Source organism: Oncorhynchus kisutch, linkage group LG27 (genome assembly GCF_002021735.2).
Source record: "Oncorhynchus kisutch isolate 150728-3 linkage group LG27, Okis_V2, whole genome shotgun sequence".
In the NCBI taxonomy this organism is placed as follows: Eukaryota; Metazoa; Chordata; class Actinopteri; order Salmoniformes; family Salmonidae; genus Oncorhynchus; species Oncorhynchus kisutch.
Window position 1 is genome coordinate 6,779,114 of NC_034200.2, and position 23,780 is coordinate 6,802,893.

Here is a 23,780-nt window from a genome sequence, read left to right on the forward strand (position 1 = left end):
GGATTTGCGTTTATCGTCGAAGGAATGAGCATTACACCGAGGCCTGTACTCTGGAGCGGGATCAATTTGGAGGTGGAGGGTCCGTCATGGTCTGGGGTGGTATGTAACAGCCTCATCGGACTGAGCTTGTTGTCATTGCAGGCAACCTCAACACTATGCGTTAGAGGGAAGACAACCTCCTCCCTCATGTGGTAACCTTCCTGCAGGCTCATTCTGACATGACCCTCCAGCATGGCAATGCCACCAGCCATACTGCTCGTTCTGTGTGTGATTTCCTGCAAGACAGGAATGTCAGTGTCCTGCCATGGCCAGTGAAGAGCCCAGCTCTCAATCCCATTGAGCACCTCTGGGACCTGTTGGATCGGCGGGTGAGGGCTAGGGCCATTCCCCACAGAAATGTCCGGGAACTTGCAGGTGCCTTGGTGGAAGAGTGGGGTAACATCTCACTGCAAGAACTGGCAAATCTGGTGCAGTCCATGAGGAGGAGATGCACTGCAGTAGTTAATGCAGCTGGTAGCCACACCAGATACTAACTGTTACTTTAGATTTTGACCCCCCTCCCCTCCCCTTCGTTCAGTGACACATTAATCAATTTCTATTCATCACGTCTGTGGAACTTATTCAGTTTATGTCTCAGTTGTTGAAATTTATGTTCATACAAATATTTACACATGTTAAGTTTGCTGAAAATAAAAGCAGTTGACAGTGAGAGGAAGTTTCTTTACATCACACCTGCCCAGACCCACCTGCTCACACCATCTCCAGCGCCCTCATCACTTTCTACCACATGGCCTCAAACCGCACCATTTTGTTTCTCTACGTCTCCCACACACACTTTCAACAATTGGATAATAAAGCATTTAAAAGGCTGACATTGGTTGATTTTAAGTTTAAGAATACATTTTTTCAAGATGATTAATGAGAAAAGTATCATCTATAACCCATAGGGTATCTCACTGCACCCTTATATACCATGTCTTGAAATATGCAGAAGGATTCAAAGTTAATTTCCATTGTAATAATTTCTAACTTCCCCCGTAACTTTTGGACGCCATAACATTCCCAGAAGGCATGGATTATTATAACCTAATGAAAAATGTACCTGGTAAATCTAATTTAAATGTACTGCAGGCCTAAAAACCTATGGGTTTAAACTTCTGAATGAATGATTATATTGATGATAGAAACAGCCTCTTAATGAGTTCTGTGAGTCAATCCGTTACCCAACAATAATCATTTATTTTGCCCAATTGTTTTTATGACTCCAGACAGTAGGCTATTATTGCTCTTTTCCTGCATTAATTCATTTGGCTAAAAAAGAAACCACGCTATGAATCAAGAATAGATTTTAAATCACAATGAAATGCGGCACACTAACAACTCAAATCCCTTTAAAAAGCCTTAAATATTATACAATAAATATACTAAAACAATAACTTCAAAAACAGTCCATTTATCACTGGATTTCTTCAAATTGCTGTGTGGGAAAAGGATGCCATCCACTGGTCCCAGGCTGAAGGTGACTCTTTATCCACCGTGTCTGGTCCCAGGCTCACAGCTGGCTTCTCTCTGAAACCACACATCCATCTGAAGGTGACTCTTTATCCACCGTGCCTGGTCCCAGGCTCACAGCTGGCTTCTCTCTGAAACCACACATCCATCTGAAGGTGAGTCTTTATCCCCCCTGCCTGGTCCCAGGCTCACAGCTGGTTTCTCTCTGAAACCACACATCCATCTGAAGGTGAGTCTTTATCCCCCCTGTCTGGTCCCAGGCTCACAGCTGGCTTCTCTATGAAATCACACATCCATCTGAAGGTGACTCTTTATCCACCGTGCCTGGTCCCAGGCTGACAGCTGGCTTCTCTCTGAAACCACACATCCATCTGAAGGTGAGTCTTTATCCACCGTGCCTGGTCCCAGGCTGACAGCTGGCTTCTCTCTGAAACCACACATCCATCTGAAGGTGAGTCTTTATCCACCGTGCCTGGTCCCAGGCTGACAGCTGGCTTCTCTCTGAAACCACACATCCATCTGAAGGTGAGTCTTTATCCACCGTGCCTGGTCCCAGGCTGACAGCTGGCTTCTCTCTGAAACCACACATCCATCTGAAGGTGAGTCTTTATCCCCCCTGCCTGGTCCCAGGCTCACAGCTGGTTTCTCTCTGAGACCACACATCCATCTGAAGGTGAGTCTTTATCCCCCCTGCCTGGTCCCAGGCTCACAGCTGGCTTCTCTCTGAAACCACACATCCATCTGAAGGTGACTCTTTATCCACCGTGTCTGGTCCCAGGCTCACAGCTGGCTTCTCTCTGAAACCACACATCCATCTGAAGGTGACTCTTTATCCACCATGTCTGGTCCCAGGCTGACAGCTGGCTTCTCTCTGAAACCACACATCCATCTGAAGGTGACTCTTTATCCACCGTGTCTGGTCCCAGGCTCACAGCTGGCTTCTCTCTGAAATCACACATCCATCTGAAGGTGACGCCTTATCCTTTGGAACCTCACAATTACCAGGTGGACAGTAAGCTTCGAGGCGATAGAGGACATCAACAAGATCCACATATACTCTTTCGCAATAGCTGGCCTTAAGTATCCTATTTTTTTCAGAACATTGTCAGTCCACATATCCAGTGTAATTGAGCCATTGTATTTACCCAAGTTCTCGCTCAACTCTGGGACCACCTGATTTTTTATGCCTGATGCAGGACTTTAGTCGATAGGAGAGAGACTGACTGAAACATTCACACCTCCATTAATATACAATAGCTCAGCTAGGTGTAAAAAAAAATCCCTCAATTTGTGCCACAGTTTAGACTACCGATAGATGCTGTCAGAGTTGAGTCCCATGTATGAGGCTTAAGTACTCTAAAGTTGTACATTTCTAACGCAATATCACAGACCAGATTTGCCCTCACAAAAAATGCATGAACCTATACAAATATATACATTATAATCCACATAGTTCAAACAAAATTAGCTGTAGCGAGAGGAGATTGCATGCTAAAGACAATCAGAAAGAATGTGTCTTTAACCCTGAATTATAATATAACTTATTTTGAATGAAAGCCAGGAAATTTGGACCGCAGACCAATGGACAAATTTTCCACAGGTCTAATGTCCATTGCTCGTGTTTCTTGGCCCAAGCAAGTCTCTTCTTATTATTGGTGTCCTTTAGTAGTGGTTTCTTTGCAGAAATTCTACATTGAGGGCCTGATTTACGCAGTCTCCGCTAAACAGTTGATGTTGAGAAGTGTCTGTTACTTGAACTCTGTGAAGCATTTATTTGGGTTGGAATCTGAGGTGCCATTAATTGCGGATTTCTGAGGCTGGTAACTTGAATTGACTTAACCTCTGCTGCAGAGGTTAAAGCAGATTAATGTGCTTAATTTCATCAAGATTGTGGCAGGGCAGTTTTGCTGAGCTTGTTGTGTCACACTGTTTGTTTCAAGTGTTACAAGTTTTTATTACTTAGCAAAACCGTTATAGGCTGTGAGAGTTGTAATTAAACAACAGGAAAAATCTAAAATCCTACAGGATCAAAGCAATTAAAAAGTGAAATTGACATCTGCTGGTTTCTAAACAAGGAGATGAAGCCGGTGTGGTGCCCTACCTGAAAGCCGAGAGAGGATACATCTGTGCTGTGACTGACGGTCTAGACACGATGGTCCGACTAGCCTTGGATACTCAGACGGTCAGGTTATTAGCGGCTGTTGAACGGCTGCAATAACGCTCGGGCACACACTTGCTTTCTAACTCTACTAGACCTGTAGGCTACAGCTGAAGAATTTTAGGGGAATTTAAGGTTTAAAAAAAATGTACTCAGTATATTTACATTTTCTTTTCTTTTTGTTTAGTGAACTGTTCAGTAGTTAAAAGGGGTATTTTTGTACAACTGGTTTTACATGCCTACATGGGTTATGGTTAATTGTTTCTGATCATTTAGACTATGCAATCTCCCTGACCCAGAGATACTGCTAAACCCTACTTTGACTGATGGTATAGCAGCTGTAGTCTTTCAGAGGGATCCCATTGTGTTACCATTTGACTCCTACTGTGACATTCACATAAAACTTTAATCTACAGGGTTTGGTCTGGCTAAAAACTGTGTTGTAATCAGATGACTCTAGTTTGGATTATTTTGAATCATCTAAGTGCAGAGTGATTTTAGGAAATAACAAATCAAGGTGTTTAATTATTCTTCTGCTTTTGGTGTCAGGAAACATTCACCCAAACCCAGGCCCATTGGCTACGGATGAACTTCCCACTCCAAATGACTTTAAAACTAGATCAGGGTTGGGACTGATGCATATTAAATGTGAGGAGTTTGATGCCGAAATTGGACATGATAAAAGTCTGGGTTCACACTGCTGACCCAGATGTCTTAGTACTGTCCGAGGCCTGGCTTAAGAAATCTATATCAGTCTAAAGGCTTGGATAGTTATGTTTATCGATGTGACCAACAAAGTAAGGGGGAGGTATAGCCATCTATATTAAAGACATATGTGGTTAGTGAACTAAAGTCTTTATCTAAACCAAGTGAGTTTTTAGCATTGAAGCTGCAGTTATCAAAAGCTGTAAACTTAGATTTGATAGGATGTTATAGACCTCCAACTGCAAAAGTAGAATACCTGGATTCTCTGGCTGAACTGATGCGTGGTTGGGGGAAAAATTAAATGGTCCTCATGGGCGATTTAAACTGGGATTGGTTATCTCCAAACTCGGAGGTCATGAAAGGACTGTGCAATACATGACATTTCACTCAAATTATAAATGCGGTTACAAGACTCAATCCCAAAGACATTTCTAAGTCAACACATATTGACGTTATTCTAACAAACAATCTGCATATATACACGGCCGTTGGGATTTTCGCTAATGGTTTAAGTGATCATTGTGCAGTTGCTTGCATTAGAGACACCAAAATCCCCAAAGTGCCCTCTCGGTTCTGAGTCAAACTAAATTTTACGCAGTTCTGTGAGCAGGCATTCCTGCATTAACTTTCTGCATGCAACTGGGATAGGATTGTACTTATTCCATATATCGAAGAGGCATTCTCATTGTGTTTTCTACTATCTGTGATGAACACGCCCCTCTCGAGTACCGGGGAAGAGGTAGAGACAATCCCTGCTTTACAGGGAAATTATCTGATTGGATCAATAAACTAAATACACAGTGGGCCAAAGCCAGAAAGGGTAATTCCCAGACTGAACGGCAGTTATTCAGGGCACTGAGAAATAAGTGGGCATTGTTAATACGGAAATGCAAATTTAGCTTCTATTACGAATCTACCAAGGCAAACCTCAAACTCCTCTGGTCTTCCACTGAAATTGACCTCAAATTCAATGAATATCACTGACAAGAATAAACTGCTTGACATGTTTATTGAGCATTTTACTCAAGCCGGGCCTTTATTTGATGAACTCCTTCCAAACATCTCAAATGAGGCTGTGAATGAAACTGCCACATGCCGGCCTACGGGTCATTTATTTCATTTGACCGAGATTGAGCTTTCAGAAGTTGTAAAGGAACTCAAATCTATTGCTATTAAGAAAGCAGCTGGCCCAGATGAATTAAACCTTTATTTAAACAAAAATTGGTGCAGAGATCATTGCTGCCCCTCTCACTCATGTATTAAAATCTTTCATTGGTGAATAATACCATTCCAAAAGTCTGGAAAGTAGCCTATACATAAAAGGTGGAGATCCGTCCTTGTTGCATAATTATCGTCCCATATCTAAACTGTCTGCACTGGCAAAAGTTTTGGAAAACCTGGTGAACTCAGTTGAAAGACTTTCTTTATAATAACTCAGTTATATCTCAATTCCAGTCAGGTTTTAGAGCCAAGCATAGTACAATTACTGCTGAAAGTAAGGTTGTAGGTGACATTCTAGATGCGCAGGACAAGAAAAATCACTGTTTCTCACTTTTTATTGAGGTATCGAAGGCCTTCGACACTGTTGAAAAAGGTTGGTTTAAGTGTTGATGCATAGGATTGGTTCCAAAACTACCTTTCTGACAGAACACAGTGTGTAGCACAGAAGGGTATGAAATCTGAGTTAAGGCTTACAAAAGGAGTTCCCCAGGACTCAATTTTAGGTCTGATCCTTTTTAAACTGTATATAAATGATATAGGGAAGACTGTTGACTCTGCAAACCTCCATTTGTATGCTGATGACACATTAATTCTAGCATGTCAAATATTGAGCCTTTTCAGGACTTACAGTTAGCCTTTGATGTTATTCAAAGGCAGCTTTTCCAATTGAAACTTGTGCTTAATGAAAAAGGAAAACAAAGTTTATGGTTCTCTTCCCTGAAAGTTAGCAGATGAGTCAATTGCAGATTTGAACTATAACAGGCCAGCAAATTGATAGGGTTACCACCTATAAGTATCTTAGGATTTGGTTAGATGAGAAGTTGAATTTTAAACAGTACATTGATACCGTGACCAAGAAACTGAGGTTGAAATTGGATTTCTATTACAGGAACAAATCTTGCTTTTCAATGTTAGTCAGAAAATATATTGTTCAAAGCAACAAAAACATATATTTTTTATAAATAAGTGCTGGATTATAGTGATATTGTCTATATGCAGGCCTCAGCAAGTACCTTAAACTCAGGACACAGTGTATCATGTTGCTTTAAGATTTATTACAAACGCTATATCACTGACCCATCACTGTGATTTGCATGCTATGGTGCAATGGACTTCTCTCTCCACCAGGAGGCTAAAGCACTGGTACACTTGTGTACAAAGCATTGATGGGACAACTCCCTTTGTATCTCTGTTCTTTACTGACCAGATCAGTCACTCAATACAGTCTTCGTTCAGTCGCTGCTGTCCTCGTCTGTTCCTAAGGCTAGAACTGAGATGGGGAAACAATATTTTTCCCATAACGCCCCTTCACCCTGGAACATGCTTCAGAAGATTTTAAAGTTAGGGGAGTTCGTGTCTTTGCCTGTTTTTAAGACCACACTGTTTGTGAAAACTGCAGTTGTTTCTAATTTTCAATTGTATCTAACTTGTGACACTGTCTTTTGTGTGTATTCTGTATTTTTCTGTAATGTTTTATGGACACGCTGCTATTTTCCCTGTTTTGCCTTCTTACCAAGTCACCCTCGCAAAATAGGTTAACAACCTCAATGGGTTTTACCTGGTTAAATAATTAAAAAATATATATATAAATATTTTTAATTCTGGGTCTTCCTTTCCTGTGGCGGTCCTCAGAGCCAGCTTCATCATAGCGTTTGATGGTTTTTGCGACTGTAGTTGAAGAAACATTCAAAGTTCTTGACATTTTCCGGATGTACTGACCATGTCTTAAAGTAATGACGGACTGTTGTTTCTCTTTGCTTATTTGAGCTGTTCTTGTCATAATATGGACTTTGTCTTTTACCAAATAGAGCTCTCTTTTGTATACCAACCTACCTTGTCACAACACAACTGATTGGCTCAAACATATTGAAGAATGAAATTCCAGAAATAAATGTTTAACAAGGCAAACCGGTGAATTGAAATGCATTCCAGGTGACAGGCTGGTTGAGAGAATGCCAAGAGTGTGCAAAGCTGGCATCAAGGCAATGTTTTTTTGATTTGTTTAAAAGTTTTTTGGTGTGTCACTCCCTATGTGTTATTTCATAGTTTTGATGTCTTCACTATTATTCTACAATGTAGGAAACAGTAAAAATAAAACCTTGGAATGAGTAGGCGTGTCCTAACTTTTGACTGGTACTGTATGTGTTGACTACGCAAGTGATGTCTGCTAAATTAAATAAATTGATGGCTTAGCCATAAAGCCTTTGTCACTAAAACAAACAAACAAAAAAAAAAGTTTCACATATCTTCAAGGCCTGAGCTATTCAATATAGGTTTTGTTGATTACATTTACTTGTAAAATGTTACCAAATAGATAACAGAAAGAAACATTTAGCCATTGCCAAGCGGCGAATGGAGTGAAAGAGGACGCAACAAAGCTGTGGGGCCAGGTGTGAATGTTTAAGCAGCCTTTCCAATAAATTGGAGTACAAAAGAATCCATCCACCATTGATGGGCTATCAGCAGGACAATAGACTCTTGCTGAGTTTAGGGACTTTAACAGACCTTTGCAAGACATGTCACTTCACCAATCTCTCTGCATAGCCCACCACATGCACTGTTTTCTAACCACATCTGGATGGATCCATAACAAATTACTATGGGAATAAATTTCACTGAATGACAGAAATATTGGAATAAAGTGGGCTAATGCAACTGCAGCCATAAAATTGTTGCTTACTGAAACACCCAAAGTCAACCAATTGTTATAATAGGATTTGAAGCAAGCATGGAGACTTGTCTTCATAAATCAGATGTTTCTTGCCACTGAATCTCTGTTTGGGTATTGGTTAGCCTACAATTAGGGTGTGGAAATATTCAGATTATTTTGCTCTTCACTCGCAGTCACTTAGTAACCTAGGCCTACTCCCGACCGATCACGTTGCACAGTACCATATTTTCATAACGGAAGCCCGAGACCAACATAGGCTACTGTAAAATGCATTTTTTCTTGGAATAGAAACACCATAATATTGATCAATTTAATGAAGCTACATTTCTGACAGTATAAACAGCACAACAAATACAATAATAATTAACAAAAAAATATCAATCTCATACAATGCATTTGGGAAAATATTCAGACCCCTTAACTTTTTCCACAATTTGTTACGTTACAGCCTGAATAATAACATCCGGCTGTGATTGGGAGTCCCATCGGGCGGCGCACAATTGGCCCAGCGTCATCTGGGTTTGGCCGGGCTAGGCCGTCATTATAAATAGGAAATTGTTCAACTGACTTGCCTAGTTAAACAAAGGTTTAAAAAAAAATCTAATCAAATAATAATACATGTTTTTGACTAAATTATTTCTCAATCTACACACAATACCCCATAATGACAAATAGAATATAGGTTTAGAAATTTCTGCAAATGTATAATTTTTTTAAAAACTGAAATACCTTATTTACCTAAGTAATCAGACCCTGGGGTAAATTCAATTGATTCGTGATGATTTGGGAAGGCAAACACCTGTCTATGAGGTCCCACAGTTGACGGTGCATGTCAGAGCAAAAACCAAGCCATGAGGTTGAAGGAATTGAACTCTCCTAACCTATGGTTAGGTACATTATTGCATAATTTCTTCGAGAATGTGCTTTTGTTAAATCATCACCCGTTTGGCGAAGTTGAAGTAGGCTGTGATTCGAATTAACAGGCACCGCATTGATTATATGCAACGCAGAACAAGCTAGTAATATCATCAACCATGTGTAGTTAACTAGTGATTATGTGAGGATTGATTGTTTTTGATAAGATAAGTTTAATGCTAGTTGGCAACTTACCTTGGCTCCTTGCAGCCACGAGGTCAAATGCATTCATGAATTAAATCACTTTAGCCGACATGTTGCGGTTTACTCATTGTTTAATTATTCAAGGCTCCCTTTGTTATTTTGTTTTATAACTAAAATGCTTGGCTGCATTTAAAGACATGGATGACTTGCATCCTGTGTAATGATCACACAAAGGAATGAATGATTATACAGTAAATCAATCAATGATGTAGGCCTTGATGCCAATAAGTAAGTTAAGCTAAAACAGCTACAGGAAACAGGACACTTAGGCCTACAGCCTATGTATATATATATGTATATATATATATATATATATATGTATATATATATATATATATATATATATATATATATATATATGTATATATATATATATATATATATATATATATATATATATATATATATATATGTATATATATATAGAGAGAGAGAGAGGGGGGGGGGGAGATCGAGACAAAGAGGAACGAAGAGTGGAACATAGAGAAAGAGATGGATAGAAAGGTAGCTCACCCTGTTGAAGCGTTTTGCCTGGAAGGCATGGCCACTGGCGTAGTAGAGCTTCCTCCAGCGTCTCGCCCCACGACGATATATAGACTCTGGAGGAGCAAGAAACAAGGGTTACAGGATAAAGTATGTGTGTGTGTGTCAGAGAGAAACTCCCCATCTTCAGAAAACAGTGATATGGATATAAGAGAAAAAGGGACAAGTAGTTGTAGACTTACTGTCCTCTCCTGGACATGGCATGCCAGGCTTCTCTGGGACACAAGGAAACACTGAGAGGAGAGGGAAATAACAGCTTTAGGCCTACAACATTGCAGACCCTACATCACACAAGTACGTGTGCCAGAGGTGAGTGGTGGATGCTCCATCATTAACTAGCAGACTTAAACCCCCCCCCCCCCCCCCCCCCCCCCCGTGCCCTTCCCCCAACTCATCTCCCTCACTTCCTCTACTGTGACCTTCACCTTGCTCTTAACCGGTCACCCTCCCCTCTATCCGGTGTTGATTAAGGACAACCAAATCGCGCTCATGAACAGGCTACTCAGTAAACCCATGACTAGATCCTGGTTATCGAGAGGCTACCTGATGTTTGCCTCGCTAGCAGATGGATAGGATCAGTGTAGCAGACAGAAAGATTCATGTTTGTTATGTTTACATTATGTTGTCTGCTTGTATCCTTGTCTGCAATGTCAGCCCAGCAGCCAACATTCTTATTTATTCAATTAATACATTGAATTGAATGTAATGGAAGGTGAATGTTCTCAAGTTGTCTGTTGGTTAATGTGTATCTGCAGAGGATAAACTTAACTTATTGAATTGAATGCAAAGCCAATGTATGTATTATGTTGTCTGCATTGTCACTGCACTGTCAGTCAAGGAATGATTTCCCCTTGGGTATAAATAAATGTTTATTGAATAGAACTGAAGGTCATGTTACCATGGATGATGAGTTCAGAGTCTTTATTGAGTTCATAGAGCCTCAGGGCTTCCTCCATCTCCAGCTGAGACGATACTGTACACGGGTCACCTGGGAAGACAGTGGACACAGCAACACAACCGGTCAGTACAGTAACTGCATCTCACATTTGACACACAATTCCCCATATAGTGGAGTTCAGTAATCCTTCAGCACCACCACGTTCCTCAAGATCTCTTAGCTGATACATTTAGCTGTTCCCAGTTTAGAGAAGGCGCCTATGAGGGAGTGTATGTGGATGTGTGTGACTTCTGTTAAGGCAGCGGCTCAGTCTTGGCTGAGTTCATTATGAACAGTTACAGTGTGTGTTTTTCAGAGACTGTGACGAGGCTATTGAAGTATGGCTGGCTGGTGAGTGGTGATACATTAATTAGTTAGGGCAGCCTGACCTTTCACTGAGTCCAACAACCTGACGTCATCAACTGTGCTGTGACACACACAGCGTTTACGACCAGCCCGATACCGAGGCAGGGCCAGCTAGCTAGATACAGTAGCTATGCATGACTATTTGGATAGATAGTGAGGGGGTACAAAGCCTAGCACAGTTAGCACTGTTTTCTCGCATATCATAATGCATAGCTATTTTCAAGTCTCTCCAGAGATGTTCGATCGGGTTCATGTCCGGTCTCTGGCTGGGCCCCTCAGGGACATTCAGACAATTGTCCCGAAGCCACTCCTGCGTTGTCTTGGTTAAATATTGGTTTCTTAAGACCATGTTTCTCATGGTTTGAGCCTTTAGGTGCCTTTTGGAAAACTTCAAGTGGGCTGTCATGTGCATTTTACTACTATCTGGCCACTCTACCATAAAGGCCTGATTGGTGGAGTGCTGCAGAGATAGTTGTCCTTCAGCAAGGTTCTCCAATCTCCACAGAAGAACTCAGAATGACCATTGGGTTCTTGGTCACCTCCCTGACCAAGGCCCTACTCCCCTGATTACTCAGTTTGGTCAGGCAGACAGCTCTAGGAATAGTCTTGGTGGTTCCAAACTTCTTCCATTTAAGAATAATGGAGGCCACTGTTCTTGGGGACCTTCAATGCTGAAAGAAATGTTTTGGTACCCTTTCCCAGATCTGTGCCTCGACACAATCCTGTCTCGGAGCTCTATGGACAATACCCTCGACCTCATGGCTTGGTTTTTGCTCTGACATGTCTATATAAGGTCCCACAGTTGACAGACAGGTGTGTACCTTTCCAAATCATATCCAATCAATTGAATTTACCACAGGTGGACTTCAATCAAGCTGTAGAAACATCAAGGATGATCAATGTAAACAGGATGCACGTGAGCTCAATTTCGAGTCCCATAGCACAGGTTCAGAACACTTATGTTAATAAGCAAACATTTCTAAACCTGTTTTCGCTTTGTCATTATTTAATCCAATTTAGAATAAGGGTGTAACGTAACAAAATGTGGAAAAGGTCAAGGGGTCTGAATTTTGGGCTCCCGAGTGGCGCAGCGGTCTAAGGCACTTCATCTTAGTGCTAGAGGCATCACTACAGATCCTGGTTCGATTCCAATCATGAATGTATCACAACCGGCCGTGATTGGGAGAATCATAGGGCAGCACACAATTGGCCCATCATTGTAAATAAGAATTTGATCTTAACTGACTGGCCTAGTTAAATTTAAAATACTGTACATACAGTATACAGTGTACCAGTTAAAAGTTGACAACTACTCATTCCAGGGTTTTTGTTTGTACAATTTTCTATATTGTAGATTGATAGTGAATACATCAAAACTATAAAATAACACAGAATCATGTAGTAAACAAAAAAAGCATTAACTCAAACTATTTCATATTTTAGATTCTTTAAGTAGCCACCCTTTGCCTTTGTGGGCTATACTCAGCCCTGTCTCAGGATGGTAAGTTGGTGGTTGAAGATATCCCTCTAGTGGTGTGGGGGCTGTGCTTTGGCAGAGTGGGTGGGGTTATATCCTTCCTGTTTGGCCCTGTCCGGGGTGTCCTCGGATGGTGCAACAGTGTCTCCTGACCCCTCCTGTCTCAGCCTCCAGTATTTATGCTGCAGTAGTTTATGTGTCAGGGGGCTAGGGTCAGTTTGTTATATCTGGAGTACTTCTCCTGTCCTATTCGGTGTCCTGTGTGAATCTAAGTGTGCGCTCTCTAATTCTCTCCTTCTCTCTTTCTTTCTTTCTCTCGGAGGACCTGAGCCCTAGGACCATGCCCCAGGACTACCTGACATGATGACTCCTTGCTGTCCCCAGTCCATCTGACCGTGCTGCTGCTCCAGTTTCAACTGTTCTGACTTATTATTATACGACCATGCTGGTCATTTATGAACATTTGAACATCTTGGACATGTTCTGTTATAATCTCCACCCAGCACAGCCAGAAGAGGACTGGCCACCCCACATAGCCTGGTTCCTCTCTAGGTTTCTTCCTAGGTTTTGGCCTTTCTAGGGAGTTTTTCCTAGCCACCATGCTTCTACACCTGCATTGCTTGCTGTTTGGGGTTTTAGGCTGGGTTTCTGTACAGCACTTTGAGATATCAGCTGATGTACAAAGGGCTATATAAATACATTTGATTTGATTTGATGACAGCTTGTCAGTCTTGGTATTCTCTAAACCAGCTTCATGAGGTAGTCACCTGGAATGCATTTCAATTAACAGGTGTACCTTGTTAAAAGTTGATTTGTGGAATACATTTTCTTCTTAATGCGATTGAGCCAATCAGTTGTGTTGTGACAAGGTAAGGGGGGGTATTTGCTAAAAGACCAAATCCATATTATGGTAAGAACAGCTCAAAAAAAAGCTAAGAGAAATTAAAGTCGATTACAACTTTAAGACATGGTCAGTCAATACGGAAAATGTTAAGACCTTTGAACGTTTCTTCAAGTGCAATCGCAAAACCCATCAAGCGCTATGATGAAGCTGGCTCTCATGACCGCAACAGAAATGCAAGCCCCAGAGTTACCTCTGCTGCAGAGCACAAGTTCATTAGAGTTACCAGCCTCAAATTGCACCCCAAATAAATGCTAGACAGAGCAAGTAACAGACACATCTCAACATCAACTGTTCAGAGGAAACTGCGTGAAATTAGTCCTTCATGGTCGAATTGCTGCAAAGAAACCACTACTAAAGGACACCAATAAGAAGAGACTTGATTGGGCCAAGAAAAATGAGCAATGGACATTAGACCAGTGGAAATCTGTCCTTTGGTCTGATGTACAAAGCAGAAAATAGTTTTCAAAAATAAACACAAACCCTTGAAAAGTAGGTGTCCAAACATCTGACTGATACTGTATGTACAGTTGAAGTCAGAAATTTACATACACTTAGGTTGAAGTCATTAAAACTAGTTTTTCAACCACTCCACAAATTTCTTGTTAACAAATGGCAAGTTAATTTTGGCAAGTCGGTTAGGACATCTACTTTGTGCATGACAAGTAATTCTTCCAACAATTGTTTACAGACAGATTATTTCACTTATAATTCACTGTATCACAATTCCAGTGGGTCAGAAGTTTACATACACTAAGTTGACTGTGCCTTTAAACAGCTTGGAAAATTACAGAAAGTATCATGGCTTCAGAAGCTTCTGATAGGCTAATTGACATCATTTGAGTCAATTGGAGGTGTACCTGTGGATGTATTTCAAAGACTACTTTCAAACTCAGTGCTTCTTTGCTTGACATAAATGGGAAAATCAAAAGAAATCAGCCAAGACATCAGAATTTTTTTTTGTAGACCTCCACAAGTCTGGTTCATCCAATTTCCAAATGGCTGAAGGTACCACGTTCATCTGTACAAACAATAGTATGCAAGTATAAACACCATGAGACCACGCAGCTGTCATACCGCTCAGAAATGAGATGCGTTCGGTCTCCTAGAGATGAACGTACTATGGTGCGAAAAGTGCAAATCAATCCCAGAACAACCGCTAAGGACCTTGTGAAGATGCTGGAGGAAACCGGTACAAAAGTATCTATATCCACAGTAAAACAAGTCCTATATTGACATAACCTGAAAGGCCGCTGAGCAAGGAAGAAGCCCCTGCTCCAAAACCGCCATAAAAAAGCCAGACTACGGTTTGCAACTGCACACGGGGACAAATATCGTACTTTTTAGAGAAATGTCCTCTGGTCTGATGAAACAAAAATAGAACTGTTTGGCCATAATGACCATTGTTACTTTTGGAGGAAAAAGGGGGAGGCTTGCAAACCGAAGAACATCATCCCAACAGTGAAGCACAGGGGTGGCAGCATCATGTTGTGGGGGTGCTTAGCTGCATGAGGGACTGGTGCACTTCACAAAATAGATGGCACTACGACGAAGGGAAATTATGTGGATACTTTGAAGCAACATCTCAAGACATCAGTCAGGGAGTAAAAGCTTGGTCGCAAATAGGGTCTTCCAAATGGACAATGACCCCAAACATACTTCCAAAATTGTGGCAAAATGGCTTAAGGACAACAAAGTCAGGGTATTGGAGAGGCCACCACAAAGCCATGATCTAGAAAATGTGTGGGCAGAACTAAAACAGCGTGTGCAAGCAAGGAGGCCTACAAACCTGACTCCGTTACACCATCTCTGTCAGGAGGAATGGGCCAAAATTCACCCAACTTATTGTGGAAAGCTTGTGGAAGGCTACCCAAAACGTTTAACCCAAGTTAAAGAATTTAAAGGCAATGCTAACAAATACTAATTGAGTGTATGTAAACGTCTGACCCACTGGGAATGTGATGAAAGAAATAAAAGCCAAAATACATCACTACTATTATTCTGACAATTCACATTTTAAAAATAATGTGGTGATCCAAACTGCCCGAAGACAGGGAATTTTTTACTAGGATTAAAATGTCAGGAATTGCGAAAAACTGAGTTTAAATGTATTTGGCTAAGGTGTATGTAAACTTCCAACTTCAACTGTAGGTATAGTAGGTGCACAGGTAGAGAGAAAATGGAGTAATTAAGGTGACAGGCAGTGACACATTCACGCCTCCAGCTGATCTAAGGTGTAATCCAACAGTTTCAAACGAGTTTCTACGGGACAAATTCAGTTTATCCCCGGTTTGTTCTGTTTAAGGGTGCGTTAGTAAATTCACACCTTAAGAAAAGTTAAGAATCTGCCAGATTGAATACACCCGATCACACGCAACCAGTTCACTTTAATACCAAGATGGCATAGCAGTTCAGACGTCTTTTGTCCTCGTCTTGTCCTGTATATATATATATATATACACACACAACTTTTTTCACATACATTTTATTTTTATTTTCCATCAACTCATCTTCAAAACACTCTCCGGGCCTTCACAACTGGACTGCCGACGTTATCTACCCGAAGGAAATTTGCTTCCTGCAACACTAACAACAGACCTTACCTGAACGCCCATCTGCGGCCTGCTAACCGCTAGCTGTCTTACCGGCTGCTATCTGAATAGACAATCGGACAATTTATTTTTTATTATTATTATTATTATTATTATTATGTTTTCTTCTTGGGCCTCTATAACTATATCTATTGTTTTTATTTTTGTTGTTGTTGTGTGATTTGGATTAATCCCCTCTACCACACGGAACCCCACGAATCTACTGACGGAACGCAAGAGGTGGCTAACAACAGACCTCCATCCTATGCTAGCTTGCTACCGATGGCCTGGCTAGCTGTCTAAATCGCCGTGACCCCCAACCAACCTCTCCACTCACTGGACCCTTTTGATCACTCGACTAAGCATGCCTCTCCTTAATGTCAATATGTCTTGTCCATTGCTGTTCTGGTTAGTGTTTATTGGCTTATTTCACTGTAGAGCCTCTAGTCCTGCTCACTATACCTTATCCAACCTATTAGTTCCACCACCCACACATGCAATGACATCTCCTGGTTTCAATGATGTTTCTAGAGACAATATCTCTCTCTTCATCACTCAATACCTAGGTTTACCTCCACTGTATTCACATCCTACCATACCTTTGTCTGTACATTATACCTTGATGCTATTTTATCGCCCCCAGAAACCTCCTTTTACTCTCTGTTCCAGACGTTCTAGACGACCAATTCTTATTGCTTTTAGCCGCACCCTTATTCTACTCCTCCTATGTTCCTCTGGCGATGTAGAGGTGAATCCAGGCCCCGCAGTGCCTAGCTCCACTCCTATTCCCCAGGCGCTCTCTTTTGACGACTTCTGTAACCGTAATAGCCTTGGTTTCATGCATGTTAACATTAGAAGCCTCCTCCCTAAGTTTGTTCTATTCACTGCTTTAGCACACTCTGCCAACCCGGATGTTCTAGCTGTGTCTGAATCCTGGCTTAGGAAGACCACCAAAAATTCAGAAATGTTTATTCCAAACTACAACATTTTCAGACAAGATAGAACTGCCAAAGGGGGCGGTTGTGCAATCTACTGCAAAGATAGCCTGCAGAGTTCTGTCCTACTATCCAGGTCTGTACCCAAACAATTTGAACTTCTACTTTTAAAAATCCACCTCTGTCCGCTGTCTTCAACCAAGATCTCAGCGATCACTGTCTCATTGCCTGCATCCGTAATGGGTCAGCGGTCAAACGACCTCCACTCATCACTGTAAAACGCTCCCTGAAACACTTCAGCGAGCAGGCCTTTCTTATCGACCTGGCCGGGGTATCCTGGAAGGATATTGATCTCATCCCGTCAGTAGAGGATGCCTGGATATTTTTTTTAAATGCCTTCCTAACCATCTTAAATAAACATGCCCCATTCAAGAAATTTAGAACCAGGAACAGATATAGCCCTTGGTTCTCCCCAGACCTGACTGCCCTTAACCAACACAAAAACATCCTATGGCGTTCTGCATTAGCATCGAACAGCCCCCGTGATATGCAGCTGTTCAGGGAAGCTAGAAACCATTATACACAGGCAGTTAGAAAAGCCAAGGCTAGCTTTTTCAAGCAGAAATTTGCTTCCTGCAACACTAACTCAAAAAAGTTCTGGGACACTGTAAAGTTCATGGAGAATAAGAACACCTCCTCCCAGCTGCCCACTGCACTGAAGATAGGAAACACTGTCACCACTGATAAATCCACCATAATTGAGAATTTCAATAAGCATTTTTCTACGGCTGGCCATGCTTTCCACCTGGCTACTCCTACCCCGGTCAACAGCACTGCACCCCCAACAGCAACTCGCCCAAGCCTTCCCCATTTCTCCTTCTCCAAAATCCAGTCAGCTGATGTTCTGAAAGAGCTGCAAAATCTGGACCCCTACAAATCAGCCGGGCTAGACAATCTGGACCCTTTCTTTCTAAAATTATCTGCCGAAATTGTTGCCACCCCTATTACTAGCCTGTTCAACCTCTCTTTCGTGTCATCTGAGATTCCCAAAGATTGGAAAGCAGCTGCGGTCATCCCCCTCTTCAAAGGGGGGGACACTCTTGACCCAAACTGCTACAGACCTATATCTATCCTACCATGCCTTTCTAAGGTCTTCGAAAGCCAAGTCAACAAACAGATTACCGACCATTTCGAATCTCACCATACCTTCTCTGCTATGCAATCTGGTTTCAGGTCATGGTCATGGGTGCACCTCAGCCACGCTCAAGGTCCTAAACGATATCTTAACCGCCATCGATAAGAAACATTACTGTGCAGCCGTATTCATTGATCTGGCCAAGGCTTTCGACTCTGTCAATCACCACATCCTCATCGGCAGACTCGACAGCCTTGGTTTCTCAAATGATTGCCTCGCCTGGTTCACCAACTACTTCTCTGATAGAGTTCGATGTGTCAAATCGGAGGGTCTGCTGTCCGGACCTCTCTATAGTCTCTATGGGGGTGCCACAGGGTTCAATTCTTGGACCGACTCTCTTCTCTGTATACATCAATGAGGTCGCTCTTGCTGCTGGTGAGTCTCTGATCCACCTCTACGCAGACGACACCATTCTGTATACTTCCGGCCCTTCTTTGGACACTGTGTTAACAACCCTCCAGGCAAGCTTCAATGCCATACAACTCTCCTTCTGTGGCCTCCAATTGCTCTTAAATACAAGTAAAACTAAATGCATGCTCTTCAACCGATCGCTACCTACACGCCTGTCCAACATCACTACTCTGGACGGCTCTGACTTAGAATACGTCAAGAATTGGCTTCCTATTTCGCAACAAAACATCCTTCACTCATGCTGCCAAACATACCCTTGTAAAACTGACCATCCTACCAAACCTGGAAACACTTATCTCCCTCACTAGCTTTAAGCACCAACTGTCAGAGCAGCTCACAGATTACTGCACCTTTACATAGCCCACCTATAATTTAGCCCAAACAACTACCTCTTTCCCAACTGTATTTAATAAATGTATTTATTTACCTCCTTTGCACCCCATTATTTTTATTTCTACTTTGCACATTCTTCCATTGCAAAACTACCATTCCAGTGTTTTACTTGCTTCTATTTATTTTGCCACCATGGCCTTTTTTGCCTTTGCCCTTCTCACCTCATTTGCTCACATTGTATATAGACTTGTTTATACTGTATTATTGACTGTATGTTTGTTTTACTCCATGTGTAACTCTGTGTCGTTGTATCTGTCGAACTGCTTTGCTTTATCTTGGCCAGGTCGCAATTGTAAATGAGAACATGTTCTCAACTTGCCTACCTGGTTAAATAAAGGTAAAATAAAAAAATAGCAGTCATATACATACAGCTTGTTGTATATTTTATCGCTTCTCGCATCTATGTGCTCTCCTCCCACCTTTTCCCTTAACTTGTGCACTTCAGTGCTCAACACATCAGCTGTCTGTGACCAGACAAAAAACATTTCCAAGCCCAACCTTTAGATCATGACCACTAACCGCTACACAGCCTACGCCATTGTCACATCATAGTTCTAGTAGCTATGGTGATTGACTTACGTGTTAGTAAACCTGATAAAATCATGCAGTACAGTCAGAAGCAAGCAATTTAGCAGATACTCCGGTGGGCCCCGTTGGCAATAAATGAAAACCAAAAGCTTACCTGGACTTGGAAGAGTTACAGTGTTGGATAGCCATAGCCAGCTAGCTAACATAGCATCCCTCTCTGTTTGAGCTGGGTGTTTGAGTAGGCTAAACCAGCTGGCTGCATTCAATGCTAGCTAAGGAAGAGAAAAATATATATACTTCGAATAGCTCTCTCTCGCTTCTCCTTAATTTTGGAAGAAATGACTGAGTTCAAAACTGTTAAACTATTGTCTTTCCCTCTTTGAGTCAACTACTCACCATATTCTATGCACTGCAGTGCCAGCTAGCTGTAGCGTATGCTTTCAGTACAAGAATCATCCTCTGATCCTTTGATTGGGTGGACAACATGTCAGTTCATGCTGCAAGAGCAGGAGCTCTGATAGGTTTGAGGACATCCTCCAGAAGTTGGAAGGGGGTGAGAACAATGAGTCTCCTAGGTTTTGTATTGAAGTCAATGTACCCAGAGGACAGAAGGAAGCTGTCCTCTGGCTACACCATGATGTTACAGAACATAGTGCTACAGACGGTACTGTAGACCTTTATTGCAAAACAGTGTTATTTGCTGTGAATATATTTAGTATAGTTTAATCTAAAAAGGATAACTTTAATGTTTCACTTTAAATAAAAATAATTATGAAATTCACTGAGACGGATGGTCCTCCCCTTCCTCCTCTGACGAGTGTCCACTGTTTGGAATGCTCTGGATGCTCCAGTTCCCGCTAATATCCATATACGTTGTATGTATTTTTCTTCCTCTTTGGACCTGTGTTTACATTGCATCCACAATGCATCCAATTTCAGTTGGTGTAGTTGTTGGTTTAGCTTTCTGTAACTGTATAGCAAGTACGGTCTGCATGTGTAGGCACATATTACATCATGTGTTCCAATATCTTTTCCAACTGTCCCGTTATCTGGTTTTAACATCCATTCTAGATTGCCTTCTAGAAAATCAGAAACAAGAATTCAACAATGCTGTGGTATAATTTTTTATAATTAAATCTTTGAGAACTAATAATCACCAAAATAAAAGCTAGACCGTCAGGGAGAAGTGAAAATAACAAAAACAATGAATTTAGCAGTATTTGTTATGTTTGAACAAAATAACAGATTTAGCCATGGCAAAACGCATATAATCGCAGGAAATTAGCTTAGATGGATAGATGGGTGAGAGATGGCTAGATGGATGGAGGATAAGAAAAAAAATAAAACCTTCTTCGTCGATCCACTTCATGGTGAAGAGCTGGTCGTTGTCCATGGAGCACATATCTTTGACCTCCCCGTACAGACCCTCGTAGGAGATGGATGGCTCAAAGTGTGTGATCATAATGTCCCTGGGAGAAGACCAGAGGAGAGGGGGGGGGACAGTCAGGGACAATACATTAAGTACACGTACATACACTTATTTACATCGTTTTTATTGTCAGACTTGGACCCTGACAGTGAATTTCAGTAAGACAAAAATAAAGGTGTTCCAACAAAGGTCCAGTTGCCAGGACAACAAATACGAATGCTATCTAGACACCGTTCTCCTAGAGAACACAAATAATTATACCTACCTCAGCCTAAACATCAACACCAAAGGTCACTTCCACAAGGCTGTGAACGATCTAAGACAAGGCAAAAAGGGCCTTCTATGCCGTCAAAAGGACCATTAAACTCTACATCTGAATTAGGATCTGGCTAAAAACTCCTTGCCCTCTATGGTTGTGAGGTCCACTCACCCAACCAAGAATTTACAAAAGAAAAATGGGACAAACACACAACTGAGACTATATTTTTGAAGAATTCTGCATGCACTTTGTGTACAACACAAAACCACAAACAATGCACACAGAGCAGAAATAGGACTATAGTTACGAAAATCCAGAAAAGAGCTGTTAAATACAACAATGAATGCATACACATTCCACCAGAAAGCCCAAACCTACAGAGATTAACCTAGAGAACAGTACCCTCAGCCAGCTGGTTCTGTTCAAAAACACAGACCCCACAGAGCCCCAGGACACCAACACAATTAAACCAAACCAAATAATGACACGGCAAAAAGATAACTTATTTGACACGCTGGAAAGAATCAACCCCAAAACAATGAAAAGATTGGAATGTTATCTAGCCCTAAACAGAATAACATTTTAGTCATTTAGCAGAAGCTCTTATCCACAGTGACTTACAGTTAGTGCATTCATCTTAAGAAAGATGGGTGGGACAACCACATATCAGTCATAGTAGGTACATTTTTGCTCAAAGTAGCCATTCGCAAGGTCAGAGTTAGTAAGAAAAAAAAGAAGAAAAGGTGCAAGTGTTGGCTTTTTTCCCCCTTACAACTGACTGACCAAAAATGAATAAAGTCCTTATGTACAGACTCAGTGAGCATAGCCTTGCAGCACTGCAGCACCACAGAACATCTTGACTGGCTGCATCACAGCTTGGTATGGCAACTGCTTGGCATCAGACCCCAAGGCCCTACAGAGTGCATACAGCCCAGTACATCACTGGGGCCAACTCCCTGACATCCAGGACCTCTATAGCATGCGGTGTAAGAGGAAGGCCATAAAAATTGTCAAAGACTCCAGCCACCAAATGCATAGACTGCTCTCTCTGCTACTGCACGGCAAGCGGTACGGATGCACCAAGTCTGGAACCAACAGGACCCTGAAAAACATATACTCACAAGCCATAAGACTTCTAAATAGTTAGTTAAATAGTTAACCGGACTATATGGGTAGCCTAGTGGTTAGAGCGTTGGACTAGTAACCGAAAGGTTGCAAGTTCATATCCCCGAGCTGACAAGGTACAAATCTGTCGTTCTGCCCCTGAACAGGCAGTTAAACCCACTGTTCCTAGGCCGTCATAAAAAATAAGAATTTGTTCTTAACTGACTTGCCTAGTTAAAGGTATAAAAAAAATATTTAAAAAATATGCATTGACCCTTTTTGCAACAACTCGACTCATCACATACGTTGCTGCTACTGTTTATTGTCCATCAGTTGCAAAGTCACTTTATCCCTACCTACAGTGCATTTTGCTTTATTATAAAATTGACCAAATAAAAACATCTCAATCTACACACAATACCCCATAATGACAAAGCAAAAAACAGGTTGACATTTTTGCAAATGTATTTAAAATAAAACTGAAGTATCACATTTAGATAGGTACTCAGACCCTTTACTCAGTACTTTGTTGAAGCACATTTGGCAGCAATTATAGGCTCGAGTCTTCTAGGGTGACGCTACAGCTTGGTACGTGTGCTTAGGGTCGTTGCCCTGTTGGAAGGTGATCCTTCACCCCAGTCTGAAGTCCTGAGCAGGTTTTCATCAAGGATCTCTCTGAACTTTGCTTCATTCGTCTTTCCCTCGATCCTCACTAGTCTCTCAGACCCTGGCGCTGAAAGACAGCATGATGCTGCCACCGCCATGCTTCACCGTAGGGATGGTGACATGTATCCTCCAGGCATGACGCTTGTCATTCAAGTTCAAACTTGGTTTCATCAGACCAGAGAATCTTGTTGCTCATGGTCTGAGAGTCTTTAGGTTCCTTTACGCAAACTCCAAGCGGGCTGTCATGTGCCTTTTACTGAGGAGGAGTGGCATCTGTCTGGCCACTACCATTAAGGCCTGATTGATGGAGCTCTGCAGAGATGGGAGAATCTTCCATATGGACAACCATCTCCACAGAGGAACTTTGGAGCTCTGTCAGTGACCATTGGGTTTCTTTGTCACCTCCCTTTTGTTTATTTTCTTTTTTAAATAACAACTTGGCAAGTCAGTTAAGAACAAATTCTTATTTACAATGACGACCTACCCCAGCCCGACCCGGACAACGCTAGGCCAATTGTGCGCCGCCCTATGGGACTCCTAATCACAGACGGATGCGATACAGCCTGGATTTGAACCAGGGACTGTTGCACTGAGATGCAGTGCCTTAGACCGCTGCGCCACCCGGAAGCCCGATTGCTCAGTTTGGCCAGGCGACCAGC

General features: G+C 41.8%; 1 protein-coding gene across 1 annotated transcript in view; it reads right to left on the reverse strand.

The window, feature by feature from the left end:
• Window positions 1-23,780, reverse strand: part of prkci (protein kinase C, iota) — a 67,568-nt gene that overhangs the window by 25,533 nt on the left and 18,255 nt on the right. Inside the window, exons 2-5 of the mRNA XM_031806819.1 lie at window positions 21,011-21,132; window positions 10,828-10,917; window positions 10,112-10,162; window positions 9,900-9,985 (exon numbers count right to left, since the gene is read on the reverse strand). Coding sequence (XP_031662679.1) covers window positions 9,900-9,985; window positions 10,112-10,162; window positions 10,828-10,917; window positions 21,011-21,132 — 349 coding nt within the window. The remainder of the gene's footprint in view (window positions 1-9,899; window positions 9,986-10,111; window positions 10,163-10,827; window positions 10,918-21,010; window positions 21,133-23,780) is intronic.